At 40.1% G+C, this 15,945-nt stretch overlaps 1 protein-coding gene across 4 annotated transcripts in view; it reads left to right on the forward strand.

Annotated features, from left to right (window-relative positions):
- ABCC1 (ATP binding cassette subfamily C member 1) overlaps positions 1-13,531 on the forward strand; it is a 46,316-nt gene extending 32,785 nt beyond the window's left edge. For 3 of the 4 annotated variants that reach the window (XM_042864082.1, XM_042864085.1, XM_042864086.1), the window contains exons 20-32: positions 384-428; positions 1,783-1,867; positions 2,370-2,508; positions 3,380-3,587; positions 4,151-4,461; positions 5,326-5,525; positions 6,008-6,134; positions 6,276-6,377; positions 7,645-7,791; positions 8,722-8,880; positions 9,689-9,855; positions 10,622-10,816; positions 11,992-13,531. In XM_042864082.1, coding sequence (XP_042720016.1) covers positions 384-428; positions 1,783-1,867; positions 2,370-2,508; positions 3,380-3,587; positions 4,151-4,461; positions 5,326-5,525; positions 6,008-6,134; positions 6,276-6,377; positions 7,645-7,791; positions 8,722-8,880; positions 9,689-9,855; positions 10,622-10,816; positions 11,992-12,100 — 1,994 coding nt within the window. In that variant the 3' untranslated portion in view covers positions 12,101-13,531. The remainder of the gene's footprint in view (positions 1-383; positions 429-1,782; positions 1,868-2,369; positions 2,509-3,379; positions 3,588-4,150; positions 4,462-5,325; positions 5,526-6,007; positions 6,135-6,275; positions 6,378-7,644; positions 7,792-8,721; positions 8,881-9,688; positions 9,856-10,621; positions 10,817-11,991) is intronic. The other variant, XM_042864083.1, reaches the window with a different exon arrangement.
- The last annotated feature ends 2,414 nt before the right edge of the window (positions 13,532-15,945 follow it).

Here is a 15,945-nt window from a genome sequence, read left to right on the forward strand (position 1 = left end):
TTAAATGATATCTCTTCCATGCCATTGAGGAAAACTCATATGGTAGTTGCTTGTATGTTCTAGGATTTTTCTGTGGTAATTTGAGGTTGCCTCGGAGCTGCCTTTTTATTTCTGCTCCCCAGCCCTCATTAGTGCATATGTAGAAGGAAAATTACTGATCTGTTGCTTACAGCCATATGGCTTGGATTTTTTTTTCCCCTTAAGGCTGCCTTTTTTGTTTTAATCCAAGGACTGGGATTAAAAAGATCCGTTTCAATGAATTTGATTCTGCCTTGAGTGTCTGCTTGTATTTATGGTTTAGGTTGTGCTGCTTTAATGCATTTATGCTTGTGAAGGTTGAAAATGGTTGTGTTCTGGAAAAAGTTAATTATGTATGCTTTTAGACTCGGATCCTTCGTTAGAAAGAACAATTCAACCTCTGGAAACAGGTAACTGCTTTTTTGCCTTGTGGCTTTTACTAGTGCTTGTGGTGGAGCAGTACTAGTAACTACTTCACTGACAAAAGAGATCGAGTCATGGTTAGAAGAATTTCATGTACATAACAAGATATTTGCTTGGTTTGTACGTAACCTCTGTGTGCGGTAATTCACACGCTGACTTGTAGATAACTAATTCACCAGCAGTGATTCTGTATCTCAAACATTTTCGTAGGGAAGCTTTAAATGAACTTGAAAGGTGCATCTCCCACCCCTGATTTAGGAGTGTAACGAAAGAGACATGAAGGTCTCTTTTGTTTTTGTGTATTTAATATTTTATATTCTGGACTTACTGTGACAATCTTCAGTACATTTCTCTCTCAAAAGGTGAATGCAGTTTATGTATGAAATCTTTGCAGCCTATAACAATGCATCAAATTAAGAGCTGTTAAAGAAGGCTGGTTTACTTGTGGTTTTCTTATGTTCCTGTGGGTTTAGAGCTTCAGTGATGCTCTACAGCAATGTGGTGTTTTTCATATGGGACCCCTATAAAAGATAACACATCAAGAGCTTAAAATAACCAATGGTCTCAGATTTCTTTTAAAAATGTGAACTGAATAATTGAAGCTTTCACTTTTGCCATTGTTTCTGCTCTTTTTTTTTTTTTTTTTCCTCCTTTTGGACCACACTGAACTGTTTAGCTTTGGGTTTTTAGAGTTTTGCAGAACAGTTTTAAGTTCAAGCAGCCCATCCTTAGGGTACTGATGATCTTATTTATACATGTTTTGCTTTCTTATAAAAACATGAAGATTTCTCATGTTTTTATTTCAGATTCTAAAATCTACACTGTTCTGCAGATCTCTTTAATAGATGCAGTTGAGCTTTTTTCTGTTTGCATAGACTCTTTAAAATGCAAAATATTTTGTAACAAATTCTGAATTAACTTTGAACTTAACTGTACTGAAGTCAACTCACTTAACTGTATTGAAGACGTGGTTTGAGAAGCAGAAGATGGTTAGAGTGTTGATTTTTTTTTTTCTTTTTTTTTTCCCCATAGTGCAACTTGGTATTTTGTGCTTTAACATCAAGTATGTTCTCACAATTATATTAAATTATTGTTACTGACCTATAATTGTAGGAAAACAAAAAAATCTTCTCTGTGTTGTCGACTAATCCTTTTGGGGTGGGACTAAACTGATATGTTCATCTGATCAATTATCTGTTAGCACATGCAAATACTTTGTGTTTTACTGTTTATTTGCACACCAGGACTGCACCTAGCATTTATTACTGCGATTCAACCACTGTATCTCATCACTATCACTTTCATATTTTCTTTTTTGCTTCATATTTTTTTCTCCCTCAGATGCAAATAGTCCATCTGGAAAGGAAGGAAGGCCTGTAGAAAATGGAGTCCTTGTGAATGAAGCCCCTGGAAAGCTGATGCATCGGTTTGTTTTTTGCTTCTTCCTCTTTTTTCCCTTTTTTTTTTTTTTGCTTCCCAATTTCCTGTCCTTACAGTCAGCTGTGATAAGCAGTAACTTGGTATTTATGGCATTTGTTGGAAGAAAATGTATTGTGCCAGGTGCAGAAGCCTGAAGGAGGCAAGTCTGTTGGTGCTCCATGTCTTCAGGTACTCTAGAGGTGCTGCATTTTTGGAAGCTAAGTCTGATCGCTCAACCAAAATTTGGTTGACTACCTAACCTGTTAGCTTGTATCTGAAGGTGGGTACTGGAGAACTGAATGCTCCCAGGGAGGGTTAGAAGTGCACTCTGCAGAGGGGAGAGGACCAATGATAGTCACTTGGAAGGTGATGGCTGATTAGGAGATTGATTATTACGAGAGTAATGCAAATGAGTCACTTGTAGCTGTGGGCCCTTTGAGTCTTTCTGTGAAGTAAACACCTGCCCTGTATTTTCCAAGTAAAAAAAAAAAATATGTATTTTTAAACAGGCAGCTCAGTAACTCCTCCACATACAGCAGAGAAACTGGGAAGTCACAGCACCAGAGCAGCACAGCAGAGCTACAGAAGCCTCTTGCAGAGAAGAATTCCTGGAAACTGACAGAGGCTGACACAGCAAAGACTGGGAGGGTAAGATCTCCTGCTCCCACTTTTTGTGCTCTATTTCAGTTTCAGAAAAATCAACATGACTCGGAAAAAATGGCTTCTAAACACACAGCTGGAGTGAGGAAGGGCTGAGTAGATTGCCTCCTGTTCCATAGAACTTCATTGAAGTATTATTGTGTCCTTTGTTCCTAGAGATGGACCCCACATTTGCTTGCAGAAAGGGTGATAAGGCTGACCTCATCCAAACTTAAAGAAAAAGCTCTCAGCAGCTTGGTTTTTTTACTGTTTTTTCATTTTTTTCTTTTTTTGGAAAAGGTTGCAGAGTTGTGACAAATTGAGTCACCTAGTGAAATCTGTCCTTCAGCATTGAATTTTAAGCCAGGTTTCCACAGTAGGCTTAAGTATCTGATCCCAGGATACTCAGGTCTTTCTGAGAAACCTAAGAGTGAGGTTCCTGGGAGAACAGTAGTTGCACCTAGTGCTGTTGCTCCTGTCCTCTGTTTAATAATAAATGGATCATAGAATACAAAACTTGTGGAGCAAGGGTTTAATTAAATTATATTTGTTGTATAATCTTGTGGTAAAAAGAAAAACAAAAACTGAAACTCCACAGTGAAGTTTTTGGCTCTGCCACTGATGGTGTTTTACTTCTGATGGTGCTCTCCCCTTCTGTTGTAAGGCAATGGAAAGATGATGTCTGCCTGCCCTCATGGGATATTGGGTTTGGCACAACTCCCTAGAATGTCTTACAGCTTGTGCTTCTGGGGAATGGCTTTGTATGGTGGAATTGTCATGTTTTTATGGCTTGGTGAAGGAATATTAACTTCTATTTAAAGTTGAACTGTTGTCTTTGAAACAAAATGAAAACTTTTTTTTTTTCCTTCTCCCTCTACAGGTGAAGGCAACAGTATACTGGGAATACATGAAAGCTATTGGACTCTATATCTCTTTTCTGAGCATTTTCCTCTTTATGTGTAACCATATAGCCTCCCTGGCTTCCAACTATTGGCTAAGTTTATGGACAGATGATCCTGTTGTCAATGGGACACAGCAGTACACAAATGTCAGACTGGGAGTATATGGAGCACTGGGAATTTCTCAAGGTTTGCCTGATTTTTAAGTTTTTTAAGAGTAGCTCACTTAGAATGTTTCTGATGCTCTTGTTGACCTTGTATTCCCAAAACTGCTGCAGCAGTTTGCTGAGGACCAAGTGGGTTGTGGGTTGTTGGTTTGTTGGTTTTTTTGGTCATATAAAGACAAAGGCACCATGGAGAGGCCAGCTCAGTGGGCTTTTTTGTGTCCTTTTTGTGGTCAAATTTTTTTTAACATGAATTATAATACCCAAAGTAAGGTGTGCAACAGCCCTCTTTACAGTTGTCATAAAAATCCTAATAAAAATTATATGCACCTTAAAATCAAGTGCTGTTTACTCAGGGAAGGTGCTCAAATATTACTGTTTTGGTAGTGGAGAAACAAATTCTCCCATGAGAGTGAAGTGCTGTTTTCACTGAAAAAGCTTTTGAATAATCACCAAATCTAGCTGTAATGAACTCCAAATCCCAGGATTATTGTACTGGAGCTGTCCCAATTCTAAGTGATGACAAAATGGAGGAAAGTTTTTTGTGTGGGAGTTGAGAGCAGTTAAAAACCAAATCTTCTTTTCCAGGTATTGCTGTGTTTGGCTACTCAATGGCTGTGTCAATAGGAGGAATATTTGCTTCACAGCACCTGCACCTTGACCTGCTGCACAATGTCCTCAGGTCTCCAATGAGTTTCTTTGAACGTACACCCAGTGGAAATTTGGTGAACCGTTTCTCTAAGGAGATAGATACCATTGACTCTACCATTCCACCAATCATCAAGATGTTCATGGGCTCAACATTTAATGTGATTGGGGCTTGTATCATCATTTTGCTGGCCACCCCTATAGCTGCTGTCATTATTCCACCTCTGGGACTTGTCTACTTGCTTGTGCAGGTAGGAGGTGCTGGCCATTGTCAGCTGGACCAAAAATTACTTATCCTCTATGTAAGATGGTGGGCTAGGATGGATTTGAATGTTTACCTGGTGTCATTCTTAGCTGATGGTGCTCTGCATGATTTATGGGATTAGCTGACTTTACCAGATCATCTCCTTATGTTTTCAAGTGTAAAATGACTTCTGTGTGCAAAAGTTAATCCTTTGTTACCTAAGCAGCCATTACAAAAATGCCACCAAATTTTGTGGCAAACTGTGTAGCTTGCTGCTTAGAGCCCATATATGTAAAATGTGTGGGCTTTTCTAAACTTTATTTCAAATGGAAGAGTAGCTTTTAGAGGCTTGTGTATGCATTTCTGCTGACATGCCCATTTTGTTAGAACATTGTTTATGGATAAAGGGAAACTATGACAGCCTTTCACTCCTGTCTTGTTTAGGCAAGATATACTTGCTTCAGTTTGCTTTACTGTTAGGTATTTGGTAGAGCTAGTACACACAAAAGGAGCTGATTTCTCGCTTTGGCTGTTGATTTAGTATATCTATAAAGCTTTGCTAGTAAGTCTTAAGGGCAGTGATGCATGACTTAGAGGCTCAGAATTTTGTAATGTTGAAGTAAGTTTGCAGAGAAGAGTGAGTGGTAGTGGCTATTAGGTGAGATAGTTTGATTGGTATTTGTTTAAAGATGTATGTAGCAATTGTTTCAGGCTCAGAAGTTTTGGACAAGGCTTGTATTTCTCTGTGTAAGTTGAATGTTTGTTACTGACAGTCCAGAGGGCTGGGAGCTCTCATGTGATTCCTTAGTTGTGTCAAATACAATCTGGATGTAACCTCAATTTTCATATTTTCAAATTTTCTGATTTGCAGAGATTTTATGTGGCCACTTCTCGCCAGCTCAAACGCCTTGAATCTGTTAGTCGCTCTCCTGTGTATTCTCACTTCAATGAGACCCTTCTGGGAGTCAGTGTAATTCGAGCCTTTGAAGAGCAGAAACGTTTTATAAAGCAGAATGACATGAAAGTGGATGGAAATCAGAAAGCTTATTATCCAAGCATTGTTGCAAACAGGTAATGGTGGGATTGTAATATTGAGAGATGTTTATGAAGAGAGAGGGTATGGTTTTGTTGCCTCTGTGCCTTGTCAATCACCTGTCAGTGTATTTGTCCCAGGTAAGGCAACCTTTGTGAATATACCTGTTTTTTAAACTTGTTTGATGGAATTAAGGTTAATTCTTGTTTATAGTTCCTGCCTTACATCTGGGTGGTATTTTTAAAAGTTGTGCTTCATCTGTTCCGATATAACCACATCTGCTTTCTGAACTTAAACAGGAATTAATGTCTCTGAATGGTTCGTTTAATTCTGTATGCCTTTTGCATGCTGCTGGAGCAGAACATCAGGTGCCTTACAGTGCCTGTGTCACTGGCAGTACTCAGATGCCATGTTACTAATCTTCTTAAAAACAAGATATGTGACAGAACAGTAGCTCACTGGATTTATAATTGTCTTTGGATGTTACTGGAAAGGTGTGTGATGTCTTCCTGTGTTGCAGATGGTTGGCAGTACGTCTGGAGTTTGTGGGGAACTGTATTGTTCTCTTTGCAGCACTGTTTGCAGTGATTGCACGCAACAAGCTCAGTCCAGGACTGGTTGGTCTTTCAGTGTCCTACTCACTGCAGGTAATTATACCTTAATTAAAATAAACAACCGTGGCTGCATCAGAAAGCTAAATCTTGTTCAGACTTCAGAGAGAAAGTAAGGTACATAAAATTTTTAAAAATTGTTTGGTGTAATCTGTTTTTAAAAATCTTTTCTTGCAGATTACAGCATACTTAAACTGGCTAGTTCGTATGACTTCTGATCTGGAAACCAACATTGTTGCTGTAGAAAGAGTCAAAGAATATGCTGAAATGGAGAAGGAGGTACAGTGAGTTGTTCACCACAGTTAACGTTTGATGTTTCCCAGGACTTGCAGTTGTATCATTTGACATGGTTACATGCAGTCTAACTGGGTAGATTGAGCAAGACTGTAAGGGAGCTACAGTTACCTTAAAGCTTTATTCCTTTTCATCTAGAACATCTTCAGCTGTTACTGAAATGTTTCAATTGTACTCATTAGACAGGGTTGTGTATGTTACATAAACACCATCCCAATGAAGCGATCAACCCTGCATTATCTCTGGAGCAGTATTTATTTGAAGGTGATGCCCTGAGGCGGGACTCCTGTGCTCTGGATCACCTCTAGTTTTCACATTCACCATAACTCGCCTACAGAGATTGAGACTGCAAGTCCTTGCCTCGCTTTGGGCTCATCTATGGAAGACAGCAAAAATGGCAGACTCCTGGGTGTCAGGACATAGATGTTCCATTTTGATGCTCTGTGAGTCCAAGTTGCCAGGTTTCATGTACCATGGTCAGCAGGAAAACTCGCTTGGTTGAGGTGATGTCCTGTTGAAAAGTCTGTTCTTCCTTGTCAGACGTTTCAGTTCGCCCTCCCTCGTGCCTTTGGACCAGTGTTTTGGACTAAAGCTGCCACTTAGTTCTGTGTAGAAAGCAGCACTGTCTTCTGAGTTCTCACCCACAACTTGGTAAATGGGTTGCAGAGTGCAACTGGACGTGACCTCTGAGCTGAGGAAGTTGATGTTGCTTAGAGCTCTCATTGCCCTGTAAGGACAGGATGTATCTTAGTGCTCCACAGAGAACACTTAGTGTACCACAGCATAGTTCCTGTGGGTGTTTCTGGAGTGTATGCACCAAAATTTATACCTTCCTATTTAGGAAACTTGCTGTTCTGCCTTGGGTTAACCAGAGAGTCTGTGCAAATGTGGTTTAGTTTTTAAGTGCTTCACAGTTTTTTTTAATTTGCATGTTTCCATTTTTGCACTCAGTGAGGCAGAGTGAAGAGGAGCTACCTTTGTGTTTTGATTCATATTGCCTGTGAAGTCATCACATCTGTAGTTGTGTCCCTTTTGGCTACAGTGCACAGTTCCCCAGGCTCCTCTTTGGCTGCGTACACCGTTTCGTCTGCCTTCAGGCATCTTTTTCCTTTTTTTTCCATTATCATCATCATCACAGTTCCTTTTGGAAGTTACACAGTAACAAGGATTTTTCTTAATTGCTTTTAAGTCCTCTGAGCCTGTGCCCAGTTAAGAGAAGAGGTGATTAGAAATGCTTATGTGGTTGTTTCAGGCTGAGTGGAGTATTGAAGAAGCTGCCCCAGCAAACACCTGGCCTGAGGAGGGGAAGGTCGAGTTTCGAGGCTTTGGTTTGCGTTACCGGGAGGACTTGGATTTGGTTCTGAAAAATATAAACATCACCATAAATGGGGGTGAGAAGGTAATGACTTTGAATTAATAGCAGACCATTACTGTATTGTAAATATGCACACGTAAGCCAAAGAGGGGCCTCACTCCTTCCTGTGCTAATAGTCTTAGGTCCTTTAGAACAAGAAGTGCTTCTTTAGATCAGTCTTAACATAACTGGCAGCTGCAGGGAGCTCTTGCCAGATTGTCTGGATTTGGCAAAATTCTGATGGAGGTAGATTTGTGTGCCTGTCTGCTGAATACTCTCACATATGCCCACATGCACCTCAGACCTGAGTGGATTGTTTGATGTCTAATAATGTAGTGTGGCATGACAGCATGCAGCGTACCTGAGAGACACATCTACTGTCAGGCCTCTTTAGTTGTGGTATCCAACTATGTGTTTACATTTTTATTTTTATTTTTCTTGTGAGTGCATGCTTTCTACATACCAATGTGGGCAGAATACTACAAGAGGGCTAAATAGAAAATGCAGATGGCAAGAGATACATCAACGAAAAATCACACTTTAATAAAAAGAGAAAAGAATCACTGAAGACTTCAGCCTGACTGGGAAGCAGAACATATAGTATGAAACTGAGTGCTTTTGCTATGAATTTGCTTTAAATTCAAAGAAGAGAAAATAAAGGCCAAATCAGAAATTTGACCGTGAAGCATGAGAGAAAAATAGAATGGTTAGGACATCTTCTACCTTCTCTTCCTGATTGCATCTGCCTTTCTGTAAAATTGAATAATTCTGTGAGTGGATTGCAGACTTTTATTTCCATAGCCTGTGATTTATTTATTTTTGTTCCTGTTAGATTAGCTTCTGCTAGTTGCACTATTTTTGGGGATTGATAGCCCAAGAAATATAGCAAGCTTTCAACAGTTTACTTTGGATGGAGTCTTGGAAATGCTTTAACTCTGTTCTAGTGTAAGATCTTTCTGTATTTCTTTCCACCAGATAGGAATAGTTGGAAGAACAGGAGCTGGAAAATCCTCCCTTACGTTAGGCTTATTTCGGATCAATGAAGCAGCTGAAGGAGAAATTATTATTGATGGAATTAATATTGCAAAGATAGGGCTCCATGACTTGCGGTTCAAGATAACCATAATTCCTCAGGTAGGTATAAAATTCCGACGCTGCCAGAGTTCATACTGTAACAGTGTGCTTTCTGCAGTGGACTGGAGGGAATATACTTATTCCTTTTCTGATCTGTAGCTGTGAAATTGAGTCATTTTACTATTTACTTAAGTACTCTTTCATGCACTTAAAAACATTTTTTTACCCAGACTGTCTTTGGTTGCTTGTGCTGGGTAACGTTTAGGATCTTGGCTATGACTGAGTTGTGGGGTGGAAGTAAAACCATGGTCTTTAGGCACTTGGGCATTGTCAGCACCCCATGCTAACTATGTAAACACTATAGACAGCTTAGCCTGAATAGAAAGTCTCATCCCAGCTGAACAGCTGCTCGGGGTCCCGTGGTAACCTACAAATTGTTTTTCTTTTGACCAGTAGGGGAGAAATAATGTCTTGAGTGTTGCCAGTTGTGGAGGGCCTGCTAGAGTTTATCTAAATTCAGTGTTGACTGATGCTAGTTCTATACTTCTTGGAAATAGAATTAAGTTATTGTGTAGTCCAGTCATAAAGGCCTGGGATTTTGTGTTGCTATTTCAGGCTTTATGTGCACTATTGGGCTTTTGACCTTGAAGCATCATGAGATATGCAGCATTCCTCACTCACAGAGGTCTGCATATAACCATCCAGTCTAGCCCAGTGCCTGAAAAAGTGAATCTAACTCCTTAATTCAGTAGATTGGCTTGCTTGCAACTGCAGCTGCCCAAGCTGTTTTCCTTTCACTATTTAAGAAAAAATTTTGGAGCACTGCTGTGTTCTGCATGGATTGTCAATTATGTCTTTCTATGAGTAGGATCCAATATTATTTTCTGGTTCTCTGCGTATGAATCTTGATCCTTTTGACCAACACTCTGATGAAGACATTTGGAGATCTTTGGAATTGGCTCACTTGAAAAATTTTGTGTCATCCCTTCCTGATAAACTCCATCATGAATGTTCTGAAGGTGGAGAAAACCTCAGGTAAGCTTAAAAGAGAAAGTGGTGCTTGCCTTAGGAGTTAAGTATGAACTGAGAAGTGTGTGTGTGTGTGGTCTCTAATCTGCAGCTAGACTTCAGCTGTACTGCAGCTGCACTTACAGAACACTTAAAGCTCACTTTGAACAAAAGGTACCTGGAATCAAGCAATAGCAGTGTTGGTTGTTTTTTTGTGGGTGGTGGTTGTTGTTGGTAGTTGTTTATTTTAATTGTTAATGAGAATCTGGGGAGGAATTCTTAATGTGTGACCAGGCAGCCAACCAATTAGGTTTTATTGAACAGGCTTTAAACTCTGAAGTTTGGGAATTAAATTTAAGGAATACTCAGAACTCTGTGATATTTGACTTCCCAGCTTGCAGAGTCTTGGAAAGGATTTTGGTAGCAGCCTGCTATTTATAGTAGGCTCTCTGAACTAATGATGGCTTGTGCTCAAGTGACATGGCTTTTCTATGGGGAGTAGTTAGCTTGCTTTTAGCACTGTAACAGAGTTATGCATTCAGTCTGTAAAAACCATTTGAAGTCCAGTTTTTAACAATACACTCATTCTAGTGATCTAGACCATTTGTAATGTACTCTTACTACATTGCCTATACTTTATTATGAGAAGGATGTTGTGGTTAAGTTGCTGTTACATACTTCATAGTGAAGCAGTAAGACTGATGTTACCTGCTTTGCTGTGCTTTGGAAAAGAGCACTGAACTTACTGTGACTTTTTTGTGGCTGTTCTCTCTCCTTTCTCCCATCTGTGCAGTGTGGGACAGCGCCAGCTGGTGTGCCTGGCGCGAGCTCTGCTCAGGAAGTCCAAAATCCTGGTTCTAGATGAAGCCACAGCTGCTGTTGATCTTGAAACAGATAACCTCATACAGTCAACAATAAAATCTCAATTTGAAGAATGTACTGTTTTAACTATAGCACATCGTCTGAACACAATCATGGACTATACAAGGTAAAGTAATACTTTTTACTGTTTCTGTCCTGAGGAATGGTGTGTGTGATGTACAGTGTGTTCTACTTTCACCTAGCACAGTGATGCTTATCTGTGTTGACCAGCATATTTTTAGCTCTCTCTCCACGTTGCTGCTGAAATCGTGGTATACATGGGTTGTCTGTATTCTGGCTTACAGACACTGCTTGGCTTGTGAAGCTCCTCGGTTTCCTCTGTCATGCTGCTGTTGACCCATTTGTGTAGGGGAAAGGAGGCAAGAAGGGCAACAGGAATCTATTCCTGGGTCTTGCCTTAATTTAGGCACAGATAGAAGAGGCATCAGAATTTTAGGGAGTGCATAACCTAAACTGGGCACAGACAGCATAAGGAATCAGAGGGAAAGTTGCTGCCTTTGTCTGAAGTTGATTTGATGTTTCTTTATCGCTCGATTCTGCCTCTTTGACCTCCATCATCTTCAGCAACCTTGTGAAGATGTGGTTGAGCGTAGATTTTTCTCTCAAATTCAACTGTAAGCTCTCTTGTCCTTTTTATCACAATATGTCAGAGAGTAGAGTGACCTCTGATAAAATTGTTTGCTCTTGTACGCCTTTGCACTGTCAATACTGAAAGATAAGAGAAAGCCATTACGTGTGCCACTGTCACCAGATTAACACCCAGTTTGGTTGTGGCAGCCAGTAACGCCATGCAGCAGCAGCACTTGCCTAAGGGCCTGGCCAGCATCTGCAGTGCCTGGCCCATTGGTGGAGGTAGGTGAAGGACACTTTGAACTGCACTGATTTCGAATGTACTGACTTGCTTTGTGAATTTCCTAGTTACAGTTGTATGTTTGCATTCCCTGAGCTGTATGTTCATGTTTATATTTTGTCAGCAGAAGCTGCATTGCAGCAGTTATGTGGTAGTGTTAGGGGAATCTCCTAAAATGTTTCAGTGGCTCCTAATTTGAGAGAGAGTGCTGCCACCTATTTTCTGGTTGGCTTGAAGCATACTTGAAGTCTCATGTCTGCCTGCTATATAAGAAGTAGATGATGGAGAAAATCTCTCTTCGCTCATTCAGTCTGGACTGTCTTCCCTTGCATAGAGTAGCTATGTTATAGTTAATTTCTCTGTCTAGATATACTACATATTCACTGACATTTTGACCTTCTTATGACTTTTTCTTGTTTCTTGTTTTACAGAGTTTTAGTCCTGGACAGAGGTGAAGTGGTGGAGTGTGATAGCCCAGACAACCTACTTCAGGCAAAAGGCCTTTTCTATAGCATGGCCAAAGACTCAGGATTGGCATAGGATTTGAGTGGAGAAGGGGGAGGTGATGCACTCAAACAAATGTAATTTCCCCTGAGCTGGTGCGAATTCGGTTACAGACCTAATGAAGTCAGCCACAGCACAGCAGTGGAAGTAACATGAAAATGCAATATTTTTTTCTTCTCCTGGTTATTGATTTTTAGCCAGCTTTAGGAGAAGCATATAAACTCTGCGAAACACTTTGTAGTCTTTTAGTTCTTGCCTGACATCTGTCATTATATGCTCAAATGTAAGGTGGAGTGATTCATCAGAGAAATTCTTGAAAGCTTTTTCTTTTCATCTGCTCTTATGTCCTCAAACCCATTTTTGTTTTAAGTATTTTTGCAAATGCTAGTTATTTACTTTGCTGATTCCTCATTTGATGAGCCATCTATTGCGATATGCACTTGGAACATTTTGTGGCATATAGTCCTAACGTCCAAAGATTTTTCTTCTTGTGAAGTAATGCTCGTGCCAGGTTTTCTCATTATGGCATTTACTGTACATGGTTAATGCTTCTATGCATTCTCCTAAAGATTTTACATGTGTTTACGTTGTATAGCAGCAAGTTCACTATGTCAGTAGTGCTGATGTGGAAAAAGCACCTCAACGTCAACTTCAAAGCAGTATTCAAGCATATTTGGAATGATGATCACTCCAAAACCCAACTCTAGCATCAGTTGGTCTGTTGCAAAATACAGTACATGATTTTACACCCGGTTCACTCAGGAATTCTGACTTGGGTGGAGAATTCTGGTTGTGCCTGTGGGGCTTGGCTGAGAAGTGAGGACTGACCTGAGCAGAGGTTGCAGGCTCAACGTAATGCTGTGATACCCCTGGCTTTGGCAGTTTTGTGCTTTAATAGAAGTTCTGCTACATCAAGGACCGTTAGCCTTACGTTGACGTAACTCGCCCTTCATGCTGCTCCTGTTGACTCTTAAATCTTCTGGGAGACTATTCTGTGACAGTAGTTAAAATCAACAACAACCAGCCAAAAAATACCCCAGCACCAAAAAAACCCAAAAGCAAAGAACTGTTTTTCTGTTTTTCAAGTTGTGTGTCAGAGCTCTAACAATTCGATTAGCAGTGGAGTCTGGTTTTTGAAGTCTTTGTTGAATGCTCAGTTTTCTGTGCAAAGAAAAAAGTTTTATTTCTCATAATTTAATTTGTCTCATTTTAGAGGAAAATGCTGGAAAAAGGCAAAGTAAGCCAGATGGATCCAAATATTCAGTACTCTGAGAATGTGGACTTCTGTGAATGTTGTTGACCTTAATACTAGGCAGTTGTCTTCTTTAGAGTAAAGCTATTTATTTTTTTGTAAATTATTATGACTCTCCAAAATTGAATAGACTGAAATTTTCTTTGGTATTTTTTGTAATTACTATTTGAATATTTACAAAGAACTTGCAGTAAAAAAAAATGTTTGAAAGATAACGTGGTGTGTCGTTCCTTGCTTTGTTTTTGACAAAGGCTTAACTTTGGTTGGTTGTGGGGTTTGGTTTTGTTTTTTTTTTCCCCTTGAAAACAGGAATTACTGGTACTGCGGAGGCTGACTAGACTTGTTACAACTCATGCTTGGAGGTCGTTAGGGTGGCTAAGAAACTTTCAGTAACGCAGTTTGCTGTGCAGATGAGTAATAATGAGAGGTCAGTACAGGAAGTGCTGTAGAGAAGATTCTTTGTGTCTGTGTCCTTTGCCTGGGCACACCATGTGTGTGCTGTAAACACCACAGTTTGCTGTTAGCTTCCTCCAGCCTTGTGATGGAAGGGAAAACTGGAGCAGATGGGAACAGAGTGGTGTCTTTACTCTTCCTGAATAACTGAGATTTACAACCTTACTATCTGAGTAAGTCCTGTACAGTGGAACTGCACTCGGAATAAATGTCTCTTTGAAATACAGAGATTGCAGAATTAAGTTTCTGCTATACCATGTGCTCACAGTAGAATTGTGCATGTGAGAATGACTTAAACTGCATTTGCTGTGTCAGACTGGGTGCACTAGAAAGTAATATTGGTTATTCTCAGCCCTGTTTATATGCTGTGCATGATTGTTGAGGGTGTACTGCGCTTCTCAAAGGCAGGCTGCATTTTGTGGATAACTTTTTATAAATAATGCAACAAGGGGTCAGAATACTGGTCTTTGTGTGTCTTGTTCTTTTTCAATTAAGTAGTTGCTACTAAGTGTCACTGTTTTCCCAGTTTTACATATTTATACACTTGCAAGCACAAATCCTTCTGTCCCAGCTCTGGAGCACAGTTAACTTTTGCTTGGTCAGAACACCCGCTGGTGCTTTGTGCTATTGTTCTATTGATTAATGATCCTGATTCCATGTAGTCCTCATAAAAATTATTAATATCTGAATGCAGCTTGAACGACATTGCATTATGCATGATGGGGATCCGTCTATATTAACCTTTACTGTGTGCAAAGATAACAAATGCAGTTTTCTTTCCACAGAATGTGTGTGCATGAGTGTCGTGTAGTCTTCGGGGTGCCTTACGGTAGCAGTGCTGCTGAGAGAGATCTGCTTTCAGGCAGGAAGGAGAGGTCCATGTAGTGGCCTCTGCAGGCATCGCTGTTGGGAGCAATTGCAGAAAGTGATAGAAGTTGCTGCAAGGTAAGATACAGTGTGTTTTCCTTAGTTAATCTGTTTTCATTGTTGTGCTTGTGTTTGCATCTAATGCTCTTCTAGTTCCTGGACGGTTTCAAGACCAGGGTAAGTGAAATCTAGCATGGCAGCTTGTGACATTGTGCCACTGACCGAAGCCTTCTGTGATCCAGTGCAAAAGAGTTTGATGCCATCCAGCAGCAATCAGTGGTGTTACAGCTCAGGGCAATGAGCTCTAGAGGTTAGTAGAGAGAGAGAGGGGAAAAACAAAAGAAAAAAGGTCGCTATAAAATTCATGGATGTGGTGATGAATTCCAGCAGCTGAGCACAGTCATGTAGCAAACGTCTGTTTCATCTACTTACTTTGCCTTGATGGCCTTGATGTTGATGCGTGTGTTTTTATATTTCCTTTTGTGCTGTGAAGACTTAGGGGGGAGGGGTTACTAACTGCACTGGGAGCTGGTATTACAATGAACAGTTCTTGTGAAATATGTGAGGTGGGCACCCTCAGCCAGCTGCTGTAGAACAGGAATTCCCTGCCGTGTATTGCTGGGGAATGGACTGAGTTCATCTTGTCCTCATCCTCCCGGCCTTTTCCAGGTGAAGAGGGAATCATTTGCCATGGTTGGTCATCTTGTGATTCTATAGATAGGGGAACTTCCTCCTTGCTCCCTCACCCCAGTCCCAACTTTGTGTTTCTTTCTGTAAAAGCAATGAAATTGATTTCATTCAGATCAGTAGAAAAACTGGAAATGTTATTTGGCTGCATTACTGGCAGTTTATGTGTGTTCTGTGTAAAATCTGCCAAATACCTACCAGACCCAAAAATAAGTGGCTGAACTTAACATCCTTGCTTTTCTGTAGAGAAAGGCTGTTTGCTTTTCTGTTTCATTCCATGCTTTGCTCTATGGATCACTTCTACCAGGAATACAATTTACATCTAGAAAAGCTTGTTTTCTTTAAAGGGGAAAAAAAAAAAAAAAAGCCCTTTTCTGTGAGACTTGAATTCCTCATTTGTAACTTACAACACCACGTGGACAAAAAACTGGGGATTCTTACTCATTTTAAATATGGATTGTTGGGTTTTTTTGGTCACATGTAGTTTGGGAATTCATTTTCTGTGCTGTTTCAGCACAGCTTTCTGTGTGAAAGCTGATGGTATTTTTGCTTTCTGCCGATAGCTAAACAGCACCTGCTCAAAGATTATCAAAGTATGTTTTGATTATTTTCTCCTTCTGTT

This window comes from Lagopus leucura, unplaced genomic scaffold, assembly GCF_019238085.1.
Source record: "Lagopus leucura isolate 7727_CA_CO unplaced genomic scaffold, USGS_WTPT01 Super-Scaffold_760, whole genome shotgun sequence".
Taxonomy (NCBI): domain Eukaryota; kingdom Metazoa; phylum Chordata; class Aves; order Galliformes; family Phasianidae; genus Lagopus; species Lagopus leucura.